The 25257-nt window shown below is 34.8% G+C and overlaps 2 protein-coding genes across 2 annotated transcripts; one reads left to right on the top strand and one right to left on the bottom strand.

Annotated features, from left to right (window-relative positions):
- The first annotated feature begins 7778 nt into the window (after positions 1-7778).
- LOC103943822 (KAT8 regulatory NSL complex subunit 3) lies at positions 7779-10259 on the top strand. Its single transcript, XM_048566706.1, has 6 exons — positions 7779-8056; positions 8155-8216; positions 8338-8473; positions 8991-9063; positions 9354-9419; positions 9781-10259. The coding sequence occupies exons 1-6, from the start codon at positions 7896-7898 to the stop codon at positions 9994-9996; spliced, it is 714 nt and encodes a 237-aa protein (XP_048422663.1). The 5' UTR covers positions 7779-7895; the 3' UTR covers positions 9997-10259.
- A 5242-nt stretch (positions 10260-15501) lies between these two features.
- On the bottom strand, positions 15502-16247 carry LOC125469409. Its single transcript, XM_048566732.1, has 2 exons — positions 15791-16247; positions 15502-15655 (listed from the first exon to the last, which is right to left on the bottom strand). Exons 1-2 carry the CDS (start codon positions 16145-16147, stop codon positions 15650-15652), a joined length of 363 nt encoding a protein of 120 aa, XP_048422689.1. The 5' UTR covers positions 16148-16247; the 3' UTR covers positions 15502-15649.
- Between the last annotated feature and the right edge of the window lie 9010 nt (positions 16248-25257).

Here is a 25257-nt window from a genome sequence, read left to right as displayed (position 1 = left end):
GAATGGAAATTTTGAAATCAGTTTATTTTCCATTTGGGTCTTCTTGTTGGAACGTGCAAGTTGATTTTTGGGTTTTTTTGTTGGGTTAGAGGTTTGGGATGGAGGAGGAAAGACAAATTGGATTTCAACATATTTTAAATCAAGCCCAAATCAGATACTGCATAAAAAAGCAAAACCAGGGAATGGACACTGCATTCATTGCAGTGTTTGAATACAAATGTAAAAATAATGTAAAAACAAAACCAGGAAACAACACTACATTCTAGTGCCTCAATTCAAATGTAAAAATCAAGTAATGGAAAAAACAGAACTAGGAAATGGACAGTGCAAGCAATATCTGAATCCAAATGTAAAAAACAGAATTCGAAAACAGACACTACGTTGCAATGTTTGAATCCGTATTGACCTATTCCAAAATATAAAAATATGAGAAAAGATGTGTTGATTAGGGCGGGTGACAGCTATAGTGGCAGATTTTGTAAATTTTGTTTATTTTAAATGCATTTACATATCATAATATATGATTGTCACATCCCAACCCGGGTCCCACCACATCCCGGCCCGGGCCCGATCAATTCCACCATAGCACTATATTGTCCGCTTTGGGCTCCTACCACACCCTCACGATTTTGTTTCTGGGAAATCACACGAGAGCTTCTCGGTGGGTCACCCATCATGGGATTACTTTCGTACGCTACTCGCTTAACTTCGGAGTTCTGATGGAACCCGAAGCCAGTGAGCTCCTAAAATACCTCATGCTAGGTAGAGATAGGAATATACATATAAGGCTTGCAGGATCCACTCCCCTGGGCGATGTGGGATATAACAATCTACCCACCTTAGGAGCCTGACGTCCTCGTCGACACACATCTAGCCAGGATTAGCTCTGATACAAAATTGTCACATCCCAGCCCAGGCCCCTACCACATTCTTGGCTTAACTCCATCGTAACACGATATTGTCCGCTTTGGGCCCCAGCCACGCCCTCATGGTTTTGTTTCTGGGAACTCACATGAGAACTTCCCTGTGGGTCACCTATCATGGGATTGCTCTCGCGCGAACTCGCTTATCTTCGGAGTTCCAATGGAACCCGAAGCCAATAAGCTCCCAAAAGGCCTCATGCTAGGTAGAGATAGGAATATACATATAAGGCTTACAGGATCCACTCCCCTGGCTGTCACGCCTTGATTTTGGTCGGGGTGTGTCAATGATTGATCTATTTATAATTAACATAAATATTATTTATATATTGTCAATATTATTTTTCATTGATTTTGTACAAAATCACCCTTTAACTAAGTAAGCAATTGTCTTATACAAGTATTTTTGGAATTCGTTTTTCGTGTTTGCGTCTATCTTTTCTTAATTGGATATTCATCAAATTTGTTATCTTAATTAGAATTTTTTTCCTCAAAAAATCTTCCTTCTTTTTATTTTATGTATTCCTCACATACACTTACTAGCAATTGTATACATATTATGCATGTGTCAAAAGACAGAAATATTAAGGGTTTTAGTCAATAAAACTTTTTGGTGGCGACTTTCACACGGTTTTGATCATTAAAGAAGTTGTTCATATTAGTGACTGTTTTTGGGGTAACTATTTCATTGAAAATTAATTTTATTTGGAAGAAAAAATAACGTGGATGAGAGAGGAAGGTGGAGAAAAAATAATGACAAATGATATGATTACCTGGCTGTGAGGGAGAAAAAAAAACAGTAAAACTATTTTTTATGTAATTTAATATATTACCCATAAGTTTTATTTTGGTTATTTTTGTTTAGTTTTGTTAATAGGGTTAGCATGGTACTTTAACCTTCTTTGGTTGACAAATATGGCCAAAAAGGGTTCTAGTAAATAGTAGAGACAATACATTTTTTTTTTTTTTTTTTTATCTATCTCTACCAATATCATAGATTAAGGATTTAAATGTGCTAGGTCAGAAAAAGGTGTCTGGTCCAACACAATTCTAGATTTAAATATTTTATCTAAAAACAAAAAATTGGTATAAGAACATGTACAAATATTTCATAATAATTCAACTCAATTATTTCAACCTAATGTGGTTACCCATGCACAAATATTTCATAATAAGTCAACTCAATTATTTATCTTCAGACTATGCATTGCAATTTTTACTACAAATTATGTGAACTCAGACTATTGTAATTTTCATTTTATTAGTTACACATATTATTAGAATTTAGAATGATTATTAGCTTATGAGTCCACTTTATTTTACTTCTTTGTTTTCTCCTTATTTCCAACTTATAATTGTTTATCACCCTAAACCCAAACAACCCTGAACGCGTTGGTTGAATAGCCAAGTTCCAATTGAAATGCAATGCCTAGGATAAAGCAATGCAATTCAGGAGGACTCACTAAAAGGGCATCAGTTCAAATCCTAGACTTTTGATATCAGAGAAATGTTTAGAGAGATGAAAAATTATTCTATTTTTTAAATGGGTAAATTACACAGAGCTACCTCAATTATTGGTTATGAACAATTTCATACCTCGTCTTTAAAAAGTTTTAATGTCATACCTCATCCACGAATTTATTACAATTTCATACCTTCTGTCAGTTGTCTGTTAATTTCTCCGTTAAATGCTGATATGGCTTGTGATGTGGCACACTTTCTATTAAAAAACTAATAAAATATTATTAAAACTAAAAAAAAATCATTTAATATTTTTTAAATATTAAAATAATAATAATAATAATAAATTAAAAATTAAAAAAAACCCACCCATGTTCGTCTTCAACCCCCCCCCCCCTTCCACCCCCTTCTCCCCCACCCCCTACAACCCATAAAGAAACAAGAAGAACAACAACAACAACAACAAAACAAAAACAAGAAAAAACCCATCTTCATCTTCCCCGACCCCCCGCTTCCCTGTAACCCACCCCTTTCTTCCCCCTCCCGTCTTCCCCTTCCCTCCTCGTCCCCACCTACCCACCATCACAACCACCCTTGCACCCACCCTCCGTACCCATCCTTGCACCCACCGTCTTCCCTTCTCTACACACCCATTCCCCCCATTTTCTCCGTGCCCAATTTCTCCACCCGCGGAATCGACGAAATACGGGATCTGGTTTGCAGGAAAAGGGGGATCGGGAAAGATGAAGATGGTTTTTTTTTTTTTTTTGGGTTGCAGTTAGTGGGTGTGAGGGTGGGTGCAGAAGAGGAGGGAAAGGGAAGACGGGAAGAGGAAGAAATGGGTGGGTTGTAGGGAAGAGGGGTTCAGGGAAAATGAAGATGGGTTTTTTTTTTCTTTTTCTTCTTCTTCTTCTTCTTCTTTCTTTCTAGGTTGTAGGGAAGGGGGTCGGGGAAGATAAAGATGGGTTTTTTTTTTTTTTTTTTCTCTTCTTCTTCTTCTTCTTCTTTTTCTTTCTTTCTAGGTTGCAGGGAAGAGGGGGTCAAGGAAAATGAATATGGGCTTTTTTTTTTTTTTTTTTTTTTTAATTATTCTTCTTCTTCTTCTTCTTTCTTTCTTTCTTTCTTTCTTTCTTTCTGGGTTACAGGGGATGGGAAGGGGGGAGACAAACATGGGGTGGGTTATTTATTTTTTTCTTCTTCTTCTTCTTCCTTCTTTCTGGGTTGCAAGGGGTGGGGGTTGGAGGGGGGGGAGGAATAAATATGACAAGACGAATTCAACCTTTGAATCTGCTTCCACTGTCGTGGGGTAAAACTATCTTTGTTGAGTGTTTGTGGGGAGGGGGGAGACGAACATGGGGTGGGTTTTTTTTTTTCTTTTTCTTCTTCTTCTTTCTTTCTTTCTGGGTTGCAAGGGGTGGGGGGAGAAGGGGATTGGGCCCGCGGGGAGGGCGGGGAAGACGAACATTAGGTGGGTTTTTTTTTTTTTTTTTCTCTTCTTCTTCTTCTTCTTTCTTTCTAGGTTGCAGGGGGTGAGGGAAGAAGGGGGTTAAGCGGGGGGCGAGGGATAGGAGGAAGACGAACATGGGGTGGGTTTTTAACTTTTTAAAGACGAGGTATGAAACTGTTAATGACCCAATAGTTGAGATAGTTCTGTGTAATTTACCCTTTTTAAATTTGTGGACCAAATTCAAATTAGTGGGATTGTTTATTCACATTCTTTTCCCATGAAGAATGTTTTATAAATCTCTTGGACTCCCAAATTTGGAGTATCCTACATTCACACAATCTCATTTACAGAGTTTAGCTCATTCAAAATCCTCATTTCACATACTAACCTCACAACCTAAAACCATAAACAGTATTAAAATTCAAATCATCTTTGATGTTTAGTGCACCCAGTTTTGAAGTCAATTTATTCCTAAAACCAATATTCTACAACAATCATACATAGATCAAATATTAGATGCAACTGGTTTGACTCTAAGGTCATCTCCAACCGAAGGGTCCAAAGGGCTAAAAATAGCCCGAAAACCATCTCCAACCGAGGGTCAGGCCATAGGGGTCGTGGGCCCCACGGGACAAAAAAAGACCAAAGGGCCAAAGAGCCAACCGGCTAGCCCAACCCAGCTAGCCAACTAGCCAGCCTCGAGCCAAGCCACAATTTGAATGCAACAACTAGTTGCTGACGTCAACGAGTCGTTATATTTGAATTTTTTTTTTTTTACAATTTTTTTTTTAATTTTAAAATTCTATTTTTTTTCCAATAACTTCCTATGCCATTAAACAACATTAAATTAAATTAGGTAACATGAAACAACATTAAACAATATTAAACAACATTAAATAACATTAAACAACATAAAAATTATACAACATAAAAAAAAAACATTTAACAACATGAAACTTAAACAACATAAAACTTAAACGTCTACTCCATGCTTCTTTTGGTCAAAGATGTGCAACGAGATCCTATTGTAAGTACTTGCTTGTGGCATGGGAGCATATCATCCTATAACGCCTCATGTACTCATTTAAAAAAATATTACCAGTTCTTGGATTCAAAGGTAAATTAGGCCTATCATATATTTTTGCACTAGCCCTTCTTAACCTATTTGGATCCTCTTGGTCGTCATTAGACTCTCCATCAATATATCAATCTCGCTCATCCTCCATAATCATGTTGTGTAATATGATGCAAGACATCATGATGGAGTCCAAATTTTCTCGACTCCACCCTATTGTCGGTTCGTTGATGATATTTCACCATGCTTGCAGAATATCGAAAGCTCTCTCAACATCTTTCCGATATGCCTCTTGTTGTAAGGTAAACCACTTTTCAGCATCATTCGTAGGGTTTGGAATTGCTTGGACAAGTGTCACCGACTTTGGGTAGATGTCATCTGCCAAGTAATACCCCATATTGTACTAACACTCGTAGATGTAGTAGTCAGGTTGAGGTGATTTACCTTTCATCAGGTTATTGAAAAATGGTGAACACCCAAGAATTGTAATGTCATTTTGGGATCCAGGGACTCCAAAGAAAGCATGCCAGATCCATGTGTTATATGAGGCAACCGCCTCTAACACAACAATTGGCTTTCTCAACCTTCCACCAAAGCCTCCTTGTCATCTGATGGGACAATTCTTCCAATTCTAATGCATGTAGTCTAATGACCCTATCATATCCGAAAACCCACGATCTTTAGCTTTGCAAATGAGCCGGTCTAGATCTTCTTAATTTGGCTTGTGGAGGTGCTCCTTTTTGTAAAGCTGAACAATCGTGTTACAGAATTCAAAAAGAGTATCAAGGCATGTAGACTTAGACATACCATATGTTTCATCCATCGAATCAGCTGGGGAGCCATAGGCCATCATTCGTAGTGCAACAGTAACCTTCTGATGAGGTGAGAAACCAAGGCGACCTACTCTGTCCAGCTTTTGTTGAAAGGATAGATTGACCTGCTAGACATCATGAAGTAAACGCTCGAATACATAACTCCTAATCCAGAAGCGACATCTGAAATCATCTTCTGTGTACACCGAGTTGGGGTTGAAGTAGTTGTTCATCAGATTGGCATGCGTCATCACTCTGTTTCGTGGTTTGTAAAAGTGACCAGCAACAGAGCCACCCCATTGAGGTTGTTCTTCAGTTGAATGACACACCATCGTTGTAGCCATGGTTGCCACATATTGTGTGTTGCGCCATGCTTCATCTTCTTCATCATACTCCTCATCTTCTCATCTCATATGCGCCCATTGTTCCTCCAATTTGGAATTGGATAAGATCCAAAGTTGGAATTCATTGCAAACTTGAATTGAAAGATATTGAATTCAAAGGTGTGTGAATTATAGCCCATAATCCACCCTATATATAGGCCAAAAAAATTCAAATCCAACAACTAGCTAACATCAAAGTGGTGCCAACTAGCAATGACTAGCTGACGTCAACTACCGTTGGATTTGAATTTTTTTTTTTTGGCCAAATTTTTTTAAAATTTTTTTTTTAAAAATTCTCATTTTTTCATATAAATTAAAGTTGTTGTAGTTTTTAAATTTAATTTGTAGTTTTTAAATATAAGTTGTAGTTTTTAAAATTTAAGTTGTTCTAGTTTTCAAATTTAAATTGTTGTAGTTTTTAAATTAAAATAATAAATTATGTATGGCTTTATGGCTCTTTGGCCCTCGATTGGAAATGGTTTTTTTTTTTCACAGGGCTATATTTGGCCCTACAGCCCTTTGACTCTCAGTTGGAGATGGTAAGAAATATGGTCATGCATTGTTCATTAAAATATTAATTTTCTGAATGACCAGAGGGCTAAAACGAGCTCTCTGATCCTCATTCGGTTGGAGATAGCTTAACAAAATAGAAACTGGAATACGAAGTCCCGCCACAAAACTTTAGAATAGAAACTTACAATGCTTTTGATAAAAAGAATTAAAAATTATACACTAGGATGCAGAGTCTGAAACCAAATAAATGGGTTGATCTGTTCTGAAATATTCAAAACTTGAGAATGGGGATGGTTGTACACGTAATGGCACAAGTGTAATTTTGTCGCTCAATTAAAAGATTTGAAAACAATGGACTTGCCTCATTAACCTAAGCTAACAAATAAATAAACCTTATTGACGAGTCCATAATCAAAATTAACCATTAACTATATCCTAATTATTAAAGTTAAAATTGAGTTTAACCATATGGATAGTTTTGAAACCATATTACCATCAAATTCAATACTCTTGTTAGGCTTGTGTTTAAGGGGTTTTCTAAATCCATCAAGGTACAGTTTAGGATTAAATAATGCTAGGAAGACTAGAATTTTAAATCAAATGATGTGTCATCAATGCGAAATAAGTACGTTAATCGACATTTAATAATCATTCAATCATTAACAAACACATCATTTTGTTTACAAAATTTAGTTTAAAATTTTGGTCTCCCTATATTACTCTTTGGATAATGTTAGAGAGATCAAATTTGCAAACTAAATGATATAGAATTTTAAATCAAATGATGTGTCATTAATATGAAATAAGCACATTAATCGACACTTAATAATTATTCAATCATAAACAAACACATCATTTGGTTTACAAAATTTAGTTTAAAATTTTGGTCTTCGTATATTACTCTTTGGATAATGCTATATTACTCGATAATGGTAGAGAAACCAAATTTGCAAACTAAATGATATGTTACCAATAAGAAATAAAAACGTTAATCAATACTTAAATAACATTTCAAAAAAAAATAATTCAATTATCAATTAGTAGATCATTTGACCAAATAGAAATCCAAATTGGGCTTTCCTTGGACTAACCCTATTTACCGACTGAGAAAAACCCAACCCATTTTAATCATTACTCACTTGCCAAATGGCGCGCTGCACATTCTTCTAGTTGGGTGTTTCCCACCATTTGGCGCGAAAATCAGTTCAGTGCTGAAATAGATTCTAGGGTTTCAATCAGATTGAAAATTAAGAATCATTTCAAAGTGCTTTCCTTCGATTACGAATGGCTTCACCACCACCGTCAAAACGCAGGCGTAAGAACCAGAGCAAAGACGAAGCAGATGACCCGTCAGCGGCACCTTCATCCACACCAGAGAAATTATCCCCTGTGGTGGTCTTTGCTCATGGTGCTGGTGCTTCTTCTTCTTCCGACTGGATGATCAGGTCCCTTTTATTTCTTTTCTTCTTTTGGAAACATTAGAAAAATATTTCGTTGAGTAAAGCTTGAAGCTTTTAGCTTAGCTTTGTGGGTTTTTGTTTAGGTGGAAGGATATGTTGGGAAAAGCACTAAACGCTGTAGAAGTTGTTACCTTCGATTACCCATGTAAGTATATGTGAATTTTGATAAATTTTCAGTTCTTTTTGGTATATAGTGATCTGGATTATTCATGGAATTGGGTTATCTCTATTGTATTTGTATAATCTAGAAGTTGTGTTCTTGGCAGATATTTCTGGTGGGAAAAAGAGGGCTCCTCCAAAGGCTGAAAAGTTGGTCGGTTTTCATGCCGATGTTGTCAAAAAGGCGGTTGCTAAGTACCCAGGTCATCCGTTGATTTTAGCCGGGAAATCTATGGGTTCAAGGTTATAATTCTCTTCCTTTGTGGTGACGTTTATTTGCTCTAGCCTAAAAATTTAACTACTAGAAGGTAGTGTCTGTTAAAGTCAAGTAATGCTGGAGAACCGCTTTGGAAGTTAAAATGTTGGATTGACGATATGAATTTTCAATGCATCTTCTACGGGCAGCAGTGCTCAACTCTAGAAAATTAGAAATGTAGACAATTTATGAAGCTCTGCTTTGTTTCTGTTGTATAAGTTTGAAGTCATATTAAGTCCTTTACTAAGGTAATGATATTAGGGGTGTATTGCTTACATATGAATTTTTTGGGATTAGGACTTGTTTCCTCTGTAGAGGAACTTGTGTACAAATAAACCCATAATTTTACATCCATATACTATTGTTGTTACATGCATTGGATCCCTTAAGTAATGAGCATGTCAATAAGATAGAGAAGTAATGAGTGCATGCCGTATTTGGTATTCCTTTTCTACAACAAATTCTGCCTTGTTTTTTATGAATTTGGATTTCATTTGTATGTAGAGTCAGCTGCATGGTAGCTTGCAAGGAAGATATACATGCCTCAACAATAATTTGCTTAGGATACCCACTAAAGGTTTGCTGTTCTGATGTTATCCCTGCATCTCATTTCTGCCAAGTGATTGTCTCTTTTTCTTATATGTTTTTCCTTCTTCCTTTCTGTTTATTGGCATAAAATCACTGGGCAGTAAATCTTCTATAACACATATGGATGTTGCAACTAACTGAGATTAGATCATATGATATTTTGAAGAAGAAAATCTGCATTCATTGGACCCTTCAAAGTTGATGTTTTAACCTAATGGACTTCTACCCAACTTTGTAAATGTGCGAACTGTGTGCCTGATATGGGTGCCTTAATTTCAGGGCATGAATGGAGCAGTGCGAGATGAAACGATATTGGAACTTTCTATTCCCATAATGTTTGTACAGGTATTTGAAAAGTTTACTTTTTTCTTTCATTGTCTGTGATCATACAAATTTCGAACTGCTGCACCGTATACGTTCAAAATTTCAAATTAGCATTATATGTTTTTCACTTTATGTTATTCCTTTATAAAGTTGTTATACAATTAATCATTATGTTATCGCTTTATGAAGTTGTTATTAGGTCTTTTGTGTCACTTTATTCAGTTGTCTTTTGTCTCTTTTTATGACCAGATTGAGAACTTCCTTTTCTTTCTATATATTATCACTTTATAAATTTGTTATTACCATTATATATATGCTGCTTTCTTATGTTTTGTATCTCATACATTTTCGGGTTTGTATGTTACTATTATGCTTTATGAAGGGTAGTAAAGATGGGCTTTGTCCATTGGAAAAGCTAGAAACTACTCGCAAGAAGATGAAATGCCTTAATGATTTGCATGTCATTGATGGTGGCGACCACTCCTTCAAGATTGGAAAGAAGCATATGCAAAGCACTGGGTTATCCCAAGACAAAGCTGAAGATCTTGCTTTTCAGGCCATTGCAGCTTTTTGGTTGAGGTCTCTTGAAGGAAGGTGACACTTTATATTGCATAGAAAAGTTTCCATGTAATATCAAGGGTTGTATCATGTTGTCCATACACTGTTATCATGCTGTTTTTGTGCCATCAATTCCTTGCTTCCTCTTGTGATGTAAACTTCTCATGCTCTTTTTGTACTGTCAATCCGTAACTTTATTTAGAGGTGTGTTTTGATAGACGTTGACACACTTAAAACATTACTATGGTATTGCTAGCATATGGTGGAGTACTTATTTTTATTGTATCGTACTATTGGTTTGCATGTCTATATTTTGCTGAAAACTTATTAATGCGCTGCTTCTGCACCATCTTTGATTTATGGTTCTCGATGTATACTGTGTATAAAGATTCTCTCTCACAGATGCATCGTTTACGTGAGGTTTTGACGGTTTACACTATAACTCATTTCATTTACCCCAATATCTATTGATTGAAGTAAATTATTGTGTATATAGATTAGTTGGTGAACAATTGCACCAATGTGTTGTGGAGGACTTATTCATTAAACACACTATTACACGCAAACCATTTATTTCTTATATAGGATACAGTACCACACTTGTGAAGCATGTCATGCAGTCTTCATCTTATTTATGTATTTAATACATTGCGAGGCAGTTTCTCTAGTTTCTTCTCCATAAGTGTTATTGCCTCTGCAAAAGAATTGGCCAAGATAGTTAGAAACTTAGATTAGAGCATATAACATTGAATTTTCTGGGCGTTATAACTTCTTTTTTCATCATGAAACGATATGAATTGTTTGCGTACAGAGTCATTATAAATGGTGGCGTATATATAACATTTAACCTTATTTTGCATGCATCTTCAGTCATTGTCACAGTCGCTGCTGCTGTCACTACCACTTCGGTAGCCATTCTTGCATTTTGTCTTGCATACATTCGCCTTCTTCTTATGCTTTTCAGCCCTTCTATGGCAAGCCATACCATGAGATGCTTGGTGGTGACTGCCACTGTGAGCGTGGCCACTGTGATTGCCATGGGTTTGAGCCAGAGAGCAAGGACTCTGGCCGTTGGCTAGGCCGTGGTCAAATTGTTGGCCTTGGCCGTATGCTTGACCATACGATTGACCAGGTCTGGCCGGACTGGTATCAAGGTAGTATGACTGCTGCGTTTGGCTATAGCACTGAGCCTGTGGCTTAGGCACGGTGTGGTTTGGATTGTATGCATGGGTTTGGGCATACTAATGAGTCTGGCCACCGTATTGCTGACCATGGTGACTCTCTTTGTGCCCAAAACCACAAGAGTTTTCGGAGCACTTTTGCTGGCACAATTCATTAGCAGGTATGTAGCACTGCATTGAAGCCATGGCAAGTGAGATAAAAGGAGGTTTCTTACTTCTTGCTAGCTTTGTGGATTGGATGGTGCTTCAAACCATTGTGATCTTGCTCTTTATATAGCCAACAACCAGGAGGTTTTCGGCTTTGTCTATTGGTAGATAGGATTCCTTTACTTTTTCTCATATCCTTTATCACCCTTTGAATCTGCTGCTTTTTGAAATAAGGGCTGGAATTAGGTCAGGAATGCTTTTTTGCTCCCTTTCCCTTCGCAAGAATTTGTCCTCCACTTACTGAATACGATATGGGGGGCATCAAACCACTACAGACAATTTACTCCAGTTGTGAGTGTAAACACTGGCCATCTTGATGTCTTGTGAGTCTCACATCCGTTCATGATACAGACAATTTACTCCAGTTGTGAGTGTAAACACTGGCCATCTCGATGTCTTGTGAGTCTTACATCCATTCATGATGAGAACTGTCAACGCATAACATACCATATCTCTAACTCATAATAAGGATGCTTAAATATGAAAATTTTGGGGAATTAAATTTACGTCACGACAAAATATGAAGAACTTGGATTTATAACTCTCCATTAATTTGCCCATATTGCTGCCTCTTTTCTTTTTCTTTTTTTTTTTTTTTTCTTTTTTTTTTTTTTTTTTTTCTTTTCTTGCTACTATGACAGATGTTATTGTTGATGCATGTCAATATTTACTTCCCATCATTATTCTATCAACTTTTCTTTGGCTTTTAACTTATATTTTAAAAAATTTCTTGCTTACTCATTACCTCATATTGGGGTTCCTGAATTATGCAATGTTTTTAATTGTCTCTATTTCATTTAGGGTCATTCAATTTTTAGGCAAATTACTTTAATTTCTCATGGTCTGAGTTCAAATTACCTATATATGTGAGAGGCTCTCCTACATATAAAATTCTGACTCCGCCACTGAATTTGCCCTTGGCATATTGGAGAGAATTGATGCATGAACAAAAGAAGAAGAAAACGGAGTTTGGAATCAGATTGACTACCAATCCTTTTGTTGATGGATCACAATGGGAATGTAACGCGTAACTAGGGATGGGCAAAATACCCACGGTTATGGGTAACTGCGGTTACCCGCCCATTTAAACTTCACGGTTATGGTTATGGGTAACCGTTTAGATAAATAAACGGTTATGGGTATAACTATTTACCCGTGAAATTTAAATGGATGGTTATGGGTATTAACCGTGATTATAAACGGGTAACCGTTTACCCATTTATTTTATATATGTAAAATTAACACAAACCATGTTCTCTATCGGACAAAACTTAGATCAATGTTATTGACTATAGTGCATGGTTTATATAACTAATTATAATATAATGTAGCTCATTATCTCTACTAATTAAAACACTTAATGTCAACCAAAATCCTATGAAATTACCAATTTAACGCTCTAATTAAAACAGAACATGAATAAAAAATATGGGGTAGAAATGTAATTTCACACAATCAAATTTTGCTGTTTTTTTTTTTTCAAAGCCTCACATATAATCCTAACATATCTCTAATGAAAAATAAATAAATAAAAAAAAATAAAAAACTTCCCGCTCCCACATTCTCTATTACTCTCTTCCACTCTCCTTCTATTTCAAAAACAAAAATAAAAAAATTTACCACACACTTTGTGTGTGCCCATATGCTAGTATATAGTATGTTAATACTTTACATTATGGGTTAAATAACCCAAGAATACTGTCTTCTAAACAGTTTTCGTAACCCAAGAATACTTAGCAAATATTATATTACGTTCATTGGTAACAGTTAAAAATATCGTCCGTAAACTATTATTTCAATTATTAGAATGATATAAGGTCTTGAAAAATTAAAATACGGAAATGTATGATAAATGTATCTATAACGGTGTTTAATTGTCAAAAAAAATGAAAATTATGACAATTGTTTTTTTTTATAAATTTTAAAATTGTTAAAAAAAAACATGTATACGGGTGAAAAAGAGGTAATGGTAAAAAAAAAAATGATAAACGGGTTAAAAAGGGTAAATGAGTAAACGGGTATTAAACTGTTACGGTTAAATGAGTATGCGGTTATGGGTATGGTTAACCGTTTATAAACGATTATGGGTATGAGTATAACCGTTTAGACAATTACCAAACAGGTAAACGGTTATGCGGGTATGAATATAAACGATTATGGGTAAATAACCGCGGTTATATACCCGCCATAACTGTTGCCCATCCTCACGCGTACCAATGGTCCCGCACTCTCTTGTCAATCCAGACAGGCAGCAACCAGATGAAGATTGAAGTCCTTCAATAATTCAATATAAAATCGTATATGACTAGTTGGTGTATAAAGGCATCTCATGTTCGACTTATTTGGATACAAGAATGATATATGTTTATAATGAGTTTGATATTAATGTCTTGTGTATGCAACAAAGGAGATCTTTTATTTTTTTATACTCATTTATTTTTTTGTTAATGTTATTAGTACTCTAGAAAAAGGCATCTCACACTTCTTCTGTATGCAAACTCTCTCTTATAAAAGTATAAGAAGCGCGCAATGATTTTATGTGCGTACCAATAACAACTCCTTCATTCCTTTCTTTTTTCTTTTTTTTTGTCATTTTTTTTTTAGATGATTGTATATGAAAGAGATTTGAGAGGCTTGGTTCAATTTTTTTTGTTTAGAGATATTTTCACTTCTCGATGATATATCTTAGGTTTGAATTTCAAAAATAACAAGTTCACAACCAATTTATTTCTCCACCATCTTAATACAAATATATTGATGTATCAAAAAGAAAGGCCAAAGGAACACGTCTTGAATTCAACATCAGAAAAATTAAGGGCTAAATATATATTACCTCTATCAAATTTGACTTCAAAATTACAGCAGAAGCAAAACATGCCACACAGGTGAAGCAAATGTATACACTACATTGAGTATTTCACTTATTTTTTTTTTACATATTTTAACACTGAAAAACAGATATTACTAAATTAAGAGTTAGTTGATAATTCCCTTTCCTCCTAAGAGAATTTTAAGGACCTAATTTTTTATTAAGCTTGTCTCATCATGGACATAATTCGTCGGGAAACATTTTGGTCGGATGAGTATTAGTTAACTAGTTTTGACCCAACTCATTATCATTATGGATGGTCTAGTCTATGTTTAACCATCTAAATGCTTAGATCAACGAATAAATACTTACCTACAACTGAATTATAAAATAAATGTAACATTTTGAATAAATATTTCATCACTCCAGAGCATGTAAGTTTCTCTCATGATATACATTGTTATTGTTTTTTTCTTCACTTGGCTTGACCCTGATTAGTGCGGAAAGGAATTAATATTAAGAGTTGTTATTGTCATAGTTCTCCATTTTTTAAGTCCAATCTCAAACTTGGTTATCAAGTTGAGATTATGTTGGGGGTATTAAGTGATGTGTCACTATCTAATGCGTTGGTTTTATATGGCAAAGATTAATAAATGGCATCATCTGGTGTAATAAGCTATTCTAGTTTCGTTAAGAGTTGTTAATAGTTTGTTACATGTTGTTAAGTGCGATATAACTAGCAGAAGGAACAACTGTTGTATAAATTAATCATCAATAATCATAATACAAAGATCTTTTATTTTCTTCTTAAGTTTCTCTCTCTTATTTCTCTTTCTAGTTCTTCATCGTTCCTTAATTATTCGAAATGTAGTTAATATTAATACCAATCAACGGCTGCCATATACACCCTAACGGTAACTTTTAATTGGTGCAACCATGTCATTTTTACGTAATTAATGGCGAAAATTTACCACATGCCATGCATACATAGTTGTAAGGATATAAAAACACATGGTGTATCACCTGTGTTCCGGTTACGATGAAATATTTCTCCTCATGTTGCTTTTCATTGAGCAACATCAAATTCAGTACTGTTTGCATTGTATAAAATATGGTCTCTTGATGGGTAGGGCTATTCACACATGCATTTCTTCTTTTCACACATGCATTTCTTCTTCTCACACACCCTCTCAATTTTTGACCATCAAATCGAATAAATTAAAGAAGATTAATGACAAAAAATTAATATGAATGTGTAGAAGATAAAAATGGGTGTGTGGCTTTGTTAATTATAGAGTGAAGCAAATGCACCAAACTCACGACGTAACTTTATTTTGAAAGAGGGACATTTATTTCACACAGGACACAAGCCAAGATATCAAGAGGCCATTTATTTTACATTAACTTGGTACTTATTTATCATAACTTAAAGGCCTCTTTCATTCTGCTGATCATGGTGATCGATGGGAATCGATGATCTCCCACAACTGCTCAAATTAGTTCTGCAAAATGGTCACACACAAATATTATAAGTAATATGCATCAAGAACATCAACTCTAATTAATTGACGAAAATTAACAGTATGACAAGAGAACTTTCCCTTAGTGTAAGGGTTAGTGTAATTCTAATCACTTGCCTTCTTTCTGCAGCTGCCTTCCTTGTCGCTCTCGCTGTCGCTGCTGCTGCTGCTATGGCCGGAAATACCATCCTTGATCTTCTGAAGAAGATTTCTGCCTCCTCCTGTCTTCTTGTTTCTGTGCTCACCCTTCTTCTTGGTTCTTCCATAGCACGCTGTGCTGTTAGTTGCATGGTGCCCCTGACCGTTAGTTGCGGTGGCTGAGCACTGAGTGTGGCTGCTGCTGTGAGAGCCATGGTGACCTTTCAGAAAGCCAGACACCTTTTGCCCTAATGAGCTCTCACTGGCAGGCTTGTTTTGGCAAGTTTTGGGGCATGCCTCATCAGTGGCAGGCTTGTGGCATTGCATTGAGGCCATTGTACGTAATTACCGGGGAAAGAAAAAGGCTAGGGTTTCTTGATTTCTAGATAGTATTTTCGAGATCTGTTGGTTCTGGACAGCTATAGGGTTAGGTCTCTTATATAGGCAATGGAGTGTTTAGTGGGATTCCTTCTTTCCTTTGAGTTATATATCACCTATGGAATCTGCTTTTGCATTATGGGCTGCACAATTCAAAATGCCCATTCTTTATTCCTTGAGTTAGAAGAAACAAATCAATGCATGTCATGGCTTTTCTTATCACGTCAAGCCACCGAATCAATTCCAAATTTTAATTTAATCGTTAATGTCTGCTATGCGTGTAACTTTCGGAAAGGATCCTCCCGGATCTCTTCTACCTAATCCTTCTCATCAAACAATCTAGACCTTTGAAATTTGATTCAACGGCTCATATTAAATATACAAAAAATGGTTTAAAGGCCTATATATATATATATAGAGAGAGAGAGAGAGAGAGAGAATGGTATAGAAGTACCAGTTGGTATTTTACAAAATTACTTATCATGTATTAATTAAGCAAAAATTCAACTATTAATAGTATCTCACAGATGCAAGTGGGCATTTACCACAGTATTGGAAATGTGTTCAGCCCTTGCATGACGGCTTAGGTTCAAACCCCGTAGGTGGCTAATTTAATATCTAATCTAACAAAATTTATCATTTGACCAAAAAAAAAAAAGTATCACTAAGATCGTCTAATAATTTTTATATAGTACTATTAAGTTATTAATTACAATGAAGGAATTGAGAATGAATGCGACGAATGTCTCATAGAGTTACAAATGTAAGATAGAGAGAAAATGTGTTGGTGTCAAAATTTGGACAGAATCTGGATTGCGTTCAACACGTAGGTGCCCTAAGTGTTGTTTTCAATCTCAGTGCCACGAAATGGCTAGTGCCACGAAATGGCTTGAGAGATAGAGACAATAGGCGTGTGACTATGGGAGGTTTCCAACATATAGTGTTTGTGTTTGAGTGTGTGTGAAAGTTGCACGTTAGTCTGACTTCTTAACCAAATGATTGTGCACTGAGTTGGAGTTAGTTTGGTTTAGTTCTTTTATATGTTTCTCGAGCAGACTTAAAATTCAATGTAACTTCATATATGTTTCCCAAAATTTAAATGAAAGTGAAATAAAAACTAAAAAGAGAAACATAATGTAATTATTTCATGATGTAGTCAAGATTACAAACTTTCAGAAAAGTAAAATCTAGGTTGATGGGCCGAGTTACATGACTTGAAATGTAAATTGACTAGAAATTAATGTAAAGAAAGCAGTAAAACTCTGGTAAGATTTAGGCCATGAAGGACATGAAAATGCTAGAGAAGTCCACCAAGATCACTGGTCTTAGATTGGACTTAGTTTAAAACATATGCATCAGAGATGAAAGCAAGGTGGTTGAAATTGCACATCAACCGAATCATACCACAAGGTGGCAGAGCTGTAATAGCTTAAGATCTATAGATCACATGCAATGTTTGCTTCGAAAGAAGGCTTTGAGATTGTAGGTGAAGAGCTAAAAAAAGTTTTTATTGAAGAGAAATTGGATTTGTGCTGAAAAAGCAAATCGGTTGATTGAAGAATCACTCAAGGTTTTTGTCTAATTGTAGAGATAGAATTTGACGAAGGTCTTGAGCTTGAAGGCATCTGACTTTATAAGGCAGTGAATGTAATTTTTGGTAGGTGGCATTTAGTTGTGTCTTGAAGCGGTTTGCATGACCACGGTAGTGACACCAACAAATCAAATGATGTGTGCGTAGGCATGGGTGATATATTCCAAACTTTGATCGCCTATGTGGCAGCCGCGTCTCGGAGAGGAACCTATCGATTCAGAGCCCTCAGACAGGTTAGAGTGAAATGAGATGAATATCCGAGCCCCAATTTTAGCTTCAAAGTTTATGGGTCGGAGTCATGCAACTTTTGCATAAATAAAAATGAATAAGCCTTATAGAAGGCTTATTTTTATTTATGCCTGAAACAAAGTGAAAAAAAAAAAAAAAGAAATCACACTTATATCTCAAATCTTATCAACTGACATGCGACAATATAACAACATTTACTGAGCTATAACTACTACAATGTGGACTTCATTTTTTGGACTTCATTTTTTGACATATGTACATTAATAATTAAGTACATGCAATATTCTACACTTAGAACATAATATATGTTTAGAATTGTATTTATCTCGTTACTACCATATGTACATGGGATCATTCTACATGCAACGCATCTTGGTCCCATCGAACCATATAGTACTAGTGCATTCTGGAAAAGGCTATCCCTTCAGTCTCATGGAACATTCTTTTTCTTTCTTTTCTTTAAAAATTCGATCAATTGGTAGGTGGAATTTCATGCAGTGACAAATGATAACAGATTGAAAAAAGAAAAGAGAGACAATCAATACAAATTTCCATTTCATTTTCTTACAAGCACTAAGTGAACTCTCATAACATCTTTTACACCAGGTTTGAAATTTTTTTCGTTTTGCAGTTTAATTAAAGAGATACTTTGGATGCGATCTCTAATCTTTAACATTTTTTTATTAAAACCTTAATGGTTTTCAAAGTTTGATCAAGGTCACTTGACTTTGTACACCTCATTATATTACTATTAATATTTTTATTCTTATAGTTGTGGCATTAATTGTTTGATATTTTATGAAGTCTCTCATTATAGAAATGGTTGCAATAAAAAAATTCAAACATTTTGATTGAATAAATGGATAAAAACTATGTAACAATAAGAAATAATAAATGGCAAAAGAATGTATCCATAGTGTTAAAAAAATTGGTACATTTTGCAAAAAAAAAAAAAGATACATTTCACATATAACAAAGTGGTACATTAATAAAGAAGAATGGGTACATTATAAATAAATTAGGGTACAAATAAAAAATTAAAAAAATATGAATACAAATGAATTTTTTAAAAATATGGGCACTAAAAGAAATTAATATATGGGTACAAATTAAAACTAAAAAGAAAATACTACAAATTTCAAAAAAATGTTGCAAATTAAAAGTGGGTACAAACTAAAAATATAAATATATGATACAAAGTTTAGCCATAAAACATAAATATACCATATGTAATTTTTCTATCATTGACTAAATATACAATATTACGTGATAGTAAACACATGGGTTATACAAATAAAACTTTAAAAAAATATGGGCACAAAAAGAAACTAATATATAGGTACAAATTAAAAATGAAACAAATTTAAAAAGGTTTGCAAATTAAAAATAGGTACAAACTAAAAATAAAAATATATGATAAAAAATTTAGCCATAAATATAGATATACTAATTGTAACATTTTTAACACTAAAGGAATATATTTTAAAATAAAAATATTTTATTATTCAAATAATTAATGATGTTATTAATACTTAAGGATCTTGATCAAAACTTGAAAATAAATAGAATTTTAATCAATATAGTAGTAAAATAAAGGATGTGAACCTAATTTCTCCATTAATGATGAAATGATAAAACTTGACTGTTTGATGTACTATGACTTCAACTTTTGACACTACTATATATATATGTATGTATGTATATTGTTGGACTTAATATCCCACAAAAGTGCAGGAAACCAGTTTTTCACAAGTATCCCGTTTATGTAACGATGTTGCACACCGCTTAACTGGGCTTGATATTTCAGTTGGTATTCAAATAATTTAGTTCGAGAATCCACCTAATACCATCCTGGACATCCTCCTTCAAAACATGTTTGTGTGATTGAGTTTGATCAATGATATCGTTTCTATTAAAAATAAATAAATCAACAGCACATATAAATCTAATCACTATTTGTTCAATGATATCGTATCAGGGTTCAATAATTTTAAATTTAAGGGGGAGTTTTTAGAAGCAAAAAGAAAAAAAAAAAAAAAAAAAAAAAAAAAAAGCAGATGATTAAAAAAGACCAAAAAAGAGAAGGTGCAAAAATGAATTAGTCCGCGCCTTTCTTTACGAAAAAAACTTGCATGCTTTTTCGACTGTTTTATCCATTTGTATAAATTTTTTTTGCCCAAAAATTTATTGTCAGCACAAATTCAACAACTATGAGCCAACAAAGCAAAAAATTCGTCTGGTAAAAGCTGCTTTGTCGACAAAATATATTTGTTGGCTCAAAATTCGTCGGAAGAGAGATTTTCTAGTAGTGAATATATTGCATACAATTAAGAAATGAAATATTAACACTCTAAAAATCTCATTATACACTCTTCGTTATTATATTTTTCTTTCTAATTATAGAAAATTTGGAATGGAAAATTAAATTTTTGGAGTACCAATAACAATGCCCTTAAAAATGTGTTTTAACAGCATGATTATTGCGCAAATCTACCAGTCGACTTCAAAATGCACTCTGTCATGAATAGTTAACTAATTTTGACAGAAGTTAATGAGAGAAAAATGTTGGCACCATACGAACTTTGCGGGAGAGAGAATATTTGAGGAAAATGTACGAGAAAAATCAAAACATAGGTAGCTGTCATTGGTCCAGGTGGAACGTATCCCATGTGGCCACCTGTGGTTGGGACTTGGGAATCAGTTCCTGGGAGGTTGGCCACTTGGGTTATGTATATATCGACTACGATGAGCAAGAGTATAGTTATGTGTTTAGTTGCAAATTAGGACTCTAATATTGAGTGGTCTCAATATTAAAGCTTCAAAATTAAATTAGACGAAAATAATATTAAAATATTAAACGATAAACTACCCAATTATTCATTCATAATCTTACAAACAACATTTACAATCTACAAAGACTAAATTGTTCACAATGAAGTTTTATACTCTGAAAATGTTTCATGGTAATTTCATTGTCAATATAAGAAAAAACAAATCGATAATGATATGGGTATCCAATATTGGAGTTCAACTGTCGCGAATAGGATTGGAACTATCCAAAATTGGCATTGAAATTGCTGGAATAAGACTGTCAGAACTAATTGATGATGATTTTCTCTGGTGCTGGCCGAGGGATCGGTTGGGTGTGGTTAAAGGAAAAAAGAATTGAATTGGAAATTACCCAATTGGAGAATGTGAATGCAAAATGAGATTGGATGGAGATCTCTCGTAGGAGGAAAGAGAATAGACTCTCTTTATTTTTTTAAAAAGGTCTCCTTCACATGGTTAATAAGAAGACTTGCTTTTAATCATTTGTTTTAAATGGCTTGACTCAAAACAATGTTGTTTCGGTCGAGTCTTTGACAAAACAGAATAGTATTCTTCTCCATCATTAATAATTTGCAAAACCTCACCCAGTAGTCTGCCGCTACACTGTTCTCCTCCACCACATGCCTTGGGTGGTCCTCAGGAGTCCTCACAACCCACTTATCAGGGTTGCTAAGTGGTCCTGGAACCCCTACATCCCTTAATGCATATGCCATGTATATGCCCTATATATATATGTGTGTGTGTGTATCGTTGTTTGGACGTCAATTTCAAGTGTTCAACTACTTACTTACACACGATTAACGATTATTACAAGCGATTCTACACTATTCTATGCTGAGGAGAAAAATCATGATTTGAATTCAAGAAGTAGTGGGCTGAAGATGAAGACATTAACCATCAAATAATTTACCTGATAGCGATTCAGCACATATGTTCTCAAGAATATAGTTGAAGCAACCTAACTCGGTGCAGAAGACCCTGAAATTCCCAGTGATTAAGCAACCTTGTCTTCAGTTTCTAGAGCCCTAGGCCGAGAGGTATTCCTTCCTCGGCCGTAGTCCCTCGGGTACAAAAGTCAGCATAACATTCGACACCACTATCACCAAATCTATTCTACTCGCTCGACCGAACTAGATCGTGAGTTGGCACGACCGCATTCGTCAGAAGAACGTAGTTAGCTCATAGTTACTTAGCTTGTGTGCCACATCATTTTTAGAGTCAACATATTAGCATTCTGAAAACATAAATATTACGTACTCATCGTTAATGATATTCAAAAGAGAAAGAACTACTACAAATAGTACTATATATACACAAAAATTAATGCCATCGTTTGTAATCATAAATAGTTTAGCTAGCTAGCTAAACCTTGAACAATGCGGATTGGATTCCAGGTAGAAAAGCAAAACAAAGAGAGAGGATCTAGATATGGCACATTGTGAGACGGTCACTCAGAAAAGAAATAAGCTTGTAGTTCTAACAAAAGACTAAATCATGACGTCCCGTTTATTTTGATCTCCAAAAGTAAGAATTTAGTGCTTTTTTCTCATTTGTGTTTCTAAATATATATACTAAAATTATAACTTTAGCCTTTGAAATTCAATTTTCTCCACATAAAAATCGAATCCACCCAAAGCCAACACTCCAACCACCATGAAATGCAAAATATCCGATCTCTCTCACCCCCACAACCTCCCGCCTGCCATTGATTTCCACGTCATTCTACTCCCATTCACCAGCGTTGACCCCATACCACCCCAATCTGAGCTATCTTCGCATTCACCACCTTCATAGCATCGATCTGCACCCCTTCTCCTCCTTTGTGGATCTCTGTTCCTTACTACACGTTTGTAGTTGGAGATCTTGCCTTGAGTTTTAAATTATCTGAAAGTTAATTTTAATTTTATTTAAATCTTTTTTTTTAATTTACATTAAGCTTTTCATATTTCTTAAATATATATATTTAACAGTAAATTAATGGAATTGACCAAATTAGCTAACGGTTTAAAATACAAATACGAAATCGGCCAAACTGAAAACATGGAGACTAAATTGACCGAACATGTAAAACACACGGACAATTTTGACATTTAAGCTCAAATAAAACTCAATGACTAGACTCCACATCATTAAATTCATTAATTACATTTGACTTTACATATTTTACATTTTCTGGATGCCTAAAAACCCATATTTGTGTTGGATGTATACCATTAATTTCATACTAATTGTTTTTTTGTTTGATATATACCATTAATTTCATACGAATTGGGTTTTTTTTTTTTTTTTGTTTGGGGAGGGGGGGAATTAATTTTATAAATTTGTTGCCCACTATATAATAGCAATAAAACATGCCTAATATATATGTAACATAGTTTATCTACAAATTAAAATATTGTTGAAAAAATTACTAGTAATACATGAAGACTTAATGTCACGAAAATTATATTTTACATATAATTATAGGTAAATTATTTTACACACATATATATAATAATAAATGCCCTAAAATACGTAAAAGTGAAAGTAAAATAAATTATCATAAAAAATGCAGATACAGATTCAAAATTAATTTACCTTTATTCTAAATAAAAATGTAGGTAAATTGATTAGTACAAAAATATGGGTAAACTGTTGGATACCCAATTATTATTGCGAGTTTTAACGAAAAACCCGCGGTACTGTTCACTTTAACGAAAAATCACATTTTTACACTAAAAAGTCAAACCTGGTACTATTCACTTTACCCTTTATTTTTTCATTATCGTTAAAACTCAAAGTTTTCAAATTCTTTTCATTAATTTTCCTATTATTTTACCTATATTTTACATAAAAATGTAGGTAAATTATATACATACCATAAATTATTGTCTTAGTCAACTTTTGAAAGAAGCTACAGGTTTTCACTCCCACAAATAGTTTACCTACTATTTAAATTTTAAAATGTTAGATTATATATGTAAAATATGTCATTTGTCACCAATAGAAAATAAGTACGTTAATATTTTTTTTTTTTTGGACAAACGATATTATTTACACTAAGGGTGGGTGTAACATCCCACATCGCCCAGGGGAGTGGATCATGTACACCTTATATGTATATTCCCATCTCTACCTAACACAAGGCCTTTTGGGAGCTCACTGGCTTAGGGTTCCATCAGAACTCCGAAGTTAAGCGAGTTCGGGCGAGAGTATTTCCAAGATGGGTGACCCACTGGGAAGTTCTCGTGTAAGTTCCTAGAAACAAAACAGTGAGGGCGTGGTCGGGGCCCAAAGCGGACAATATCATGCTACGGTGGAGTCGAGCCCGAGATGTGGTGGGGGCCTGGGCCGGATGTGACAGTGAGGGGGTAGGCTTAGCCTCACAATGGGGAAGTAATAATGTGGTTCAAATTCGCCTTTGGCAATAATCGAACCTAAGACTTCTCACTTACAAGTGAAGAGGAATACCACTAAACCGTAGTGGGAAGTTCGGGCGAGAGCATTCCCAAGATGGGTGACCCACTAAGAAGTTCTCGTGTGAGTTCCCAGAAACAAAACCGTGAGGGCATGGTCGGGGCCCAAAGCGGACAGTATCATGCTACGGTGGAGTCGAGCCCGAGATGTGGTGGGGGCCCGAGCCGGGATGTGACAGTGAGGGGGTAGGCTTAGCCTCACAATGGGGTAGTAATAATGTGGTTCAAATTCACCTTTGGCAATAATCGAACCTAAGACTTCTCGCTTACAAATGAAGAGGAATACCACTAAACCGTAGTACTAAGTTGCAAGCACGTTAATACTTAAGTAATAATTCATTTATCAACAATCACGTCATATGGTTTACAAAATACAGTTTGAAATTGATGGTATCCCTAGCAATACCCGAAAGATTCATTGACATAACTAGGGTATTGTGGCATAAGCTATACACAACTTCTAATAATAGGTTATTTCTTTTTCCGTTTGTAAACCATCTAACGTGGTTGTTAATGATTGGATTATTACTTAAGTGTTGATTAACATGTTTTTTATAGATGAGTTTATGTTTAAGAGGTAAGAGTTACAAGGGTCTGCCACTTAGTGTTACAGTATAGTGGTATTCCTATTCACTTATAAGTGAGATGTCTTAGGTTCGATTCTCACCAAATATAAAGTTGAATCATATTATTATGACAAACTCATTATAAGGCCAAAAAAAAAAAAAAAAAAAAAAGTTAGAAGAGTCTTTCTCTAATGAACCCATAAATATATTACCAAAAGAAGGGGATCCAAATTTTGGGCATATTTTTATATTTGGTAGCGATATGTTACTTGACTAAAAGTTTAGTTGTTTTTTTTTATCATTTGATATAGAGGTTATTCTTTTGTGTTTGTACAAGCTCTATATATTTGGGGTCTCTATTTTCCTCTAGTATGAACG

Source organism: the organism of the source record quoted next, unplaced genomic scaffold, assembly GCF_019419815.1.
Source record: "Pyrus x bretschneideri cultivar Hongxiangsu unplaced genomic scaffold, Pyrus_bretschneideri_v1 Contig42, whole genome shotgun sequence".
Classification (NCBI taxonomy): Eukaryota; Viridiplantae; Streptophyta; class Magnoliopsida; order Rosales; family Rosaceae; genus Pyrus; species Pyrus x bretschneideri.
Note: the sequence above shows the minus strand (reverse complement) of the source record. Positions and strands in the feature narration are given on the sequence as shown.

What these genes read in the sequence shown, in the direction of transcription:
- LOC103943822 (XM_048566706.1), top strand. Translation starts at nt 7,896, where the DNA reads ATGGCTTCACCACCACCGTCAAAACGCAGGCGTAAGAACCAGAGCAAA. An exon ending in TGTTACCTTCGATTACCCAT is followed by an intron (nt 8,217 to 8,337) that starts GTAAGTATATGT and finishes TGTTCTTGGCAG; the next exon opens with ATATTTCTGGTGGGAAAAAG. An exon ending in GCTTAGGATACCCACTAAAG is followed by an intron (nt 9,064 to 9,353) that starts GTTTGCTGTTCT and finishes CCTTAATTTCAG; the next exon opens with GGCATGAATGGAGCAGTGCG.
- LOC125469409 (XM_048566732.1), bottom strand. Translation starts at nt 16,147, where the DNA reads ATGGCCTCAATGCAATGCCACAAGCCTGCCACTGATGAGGCATGCCCC.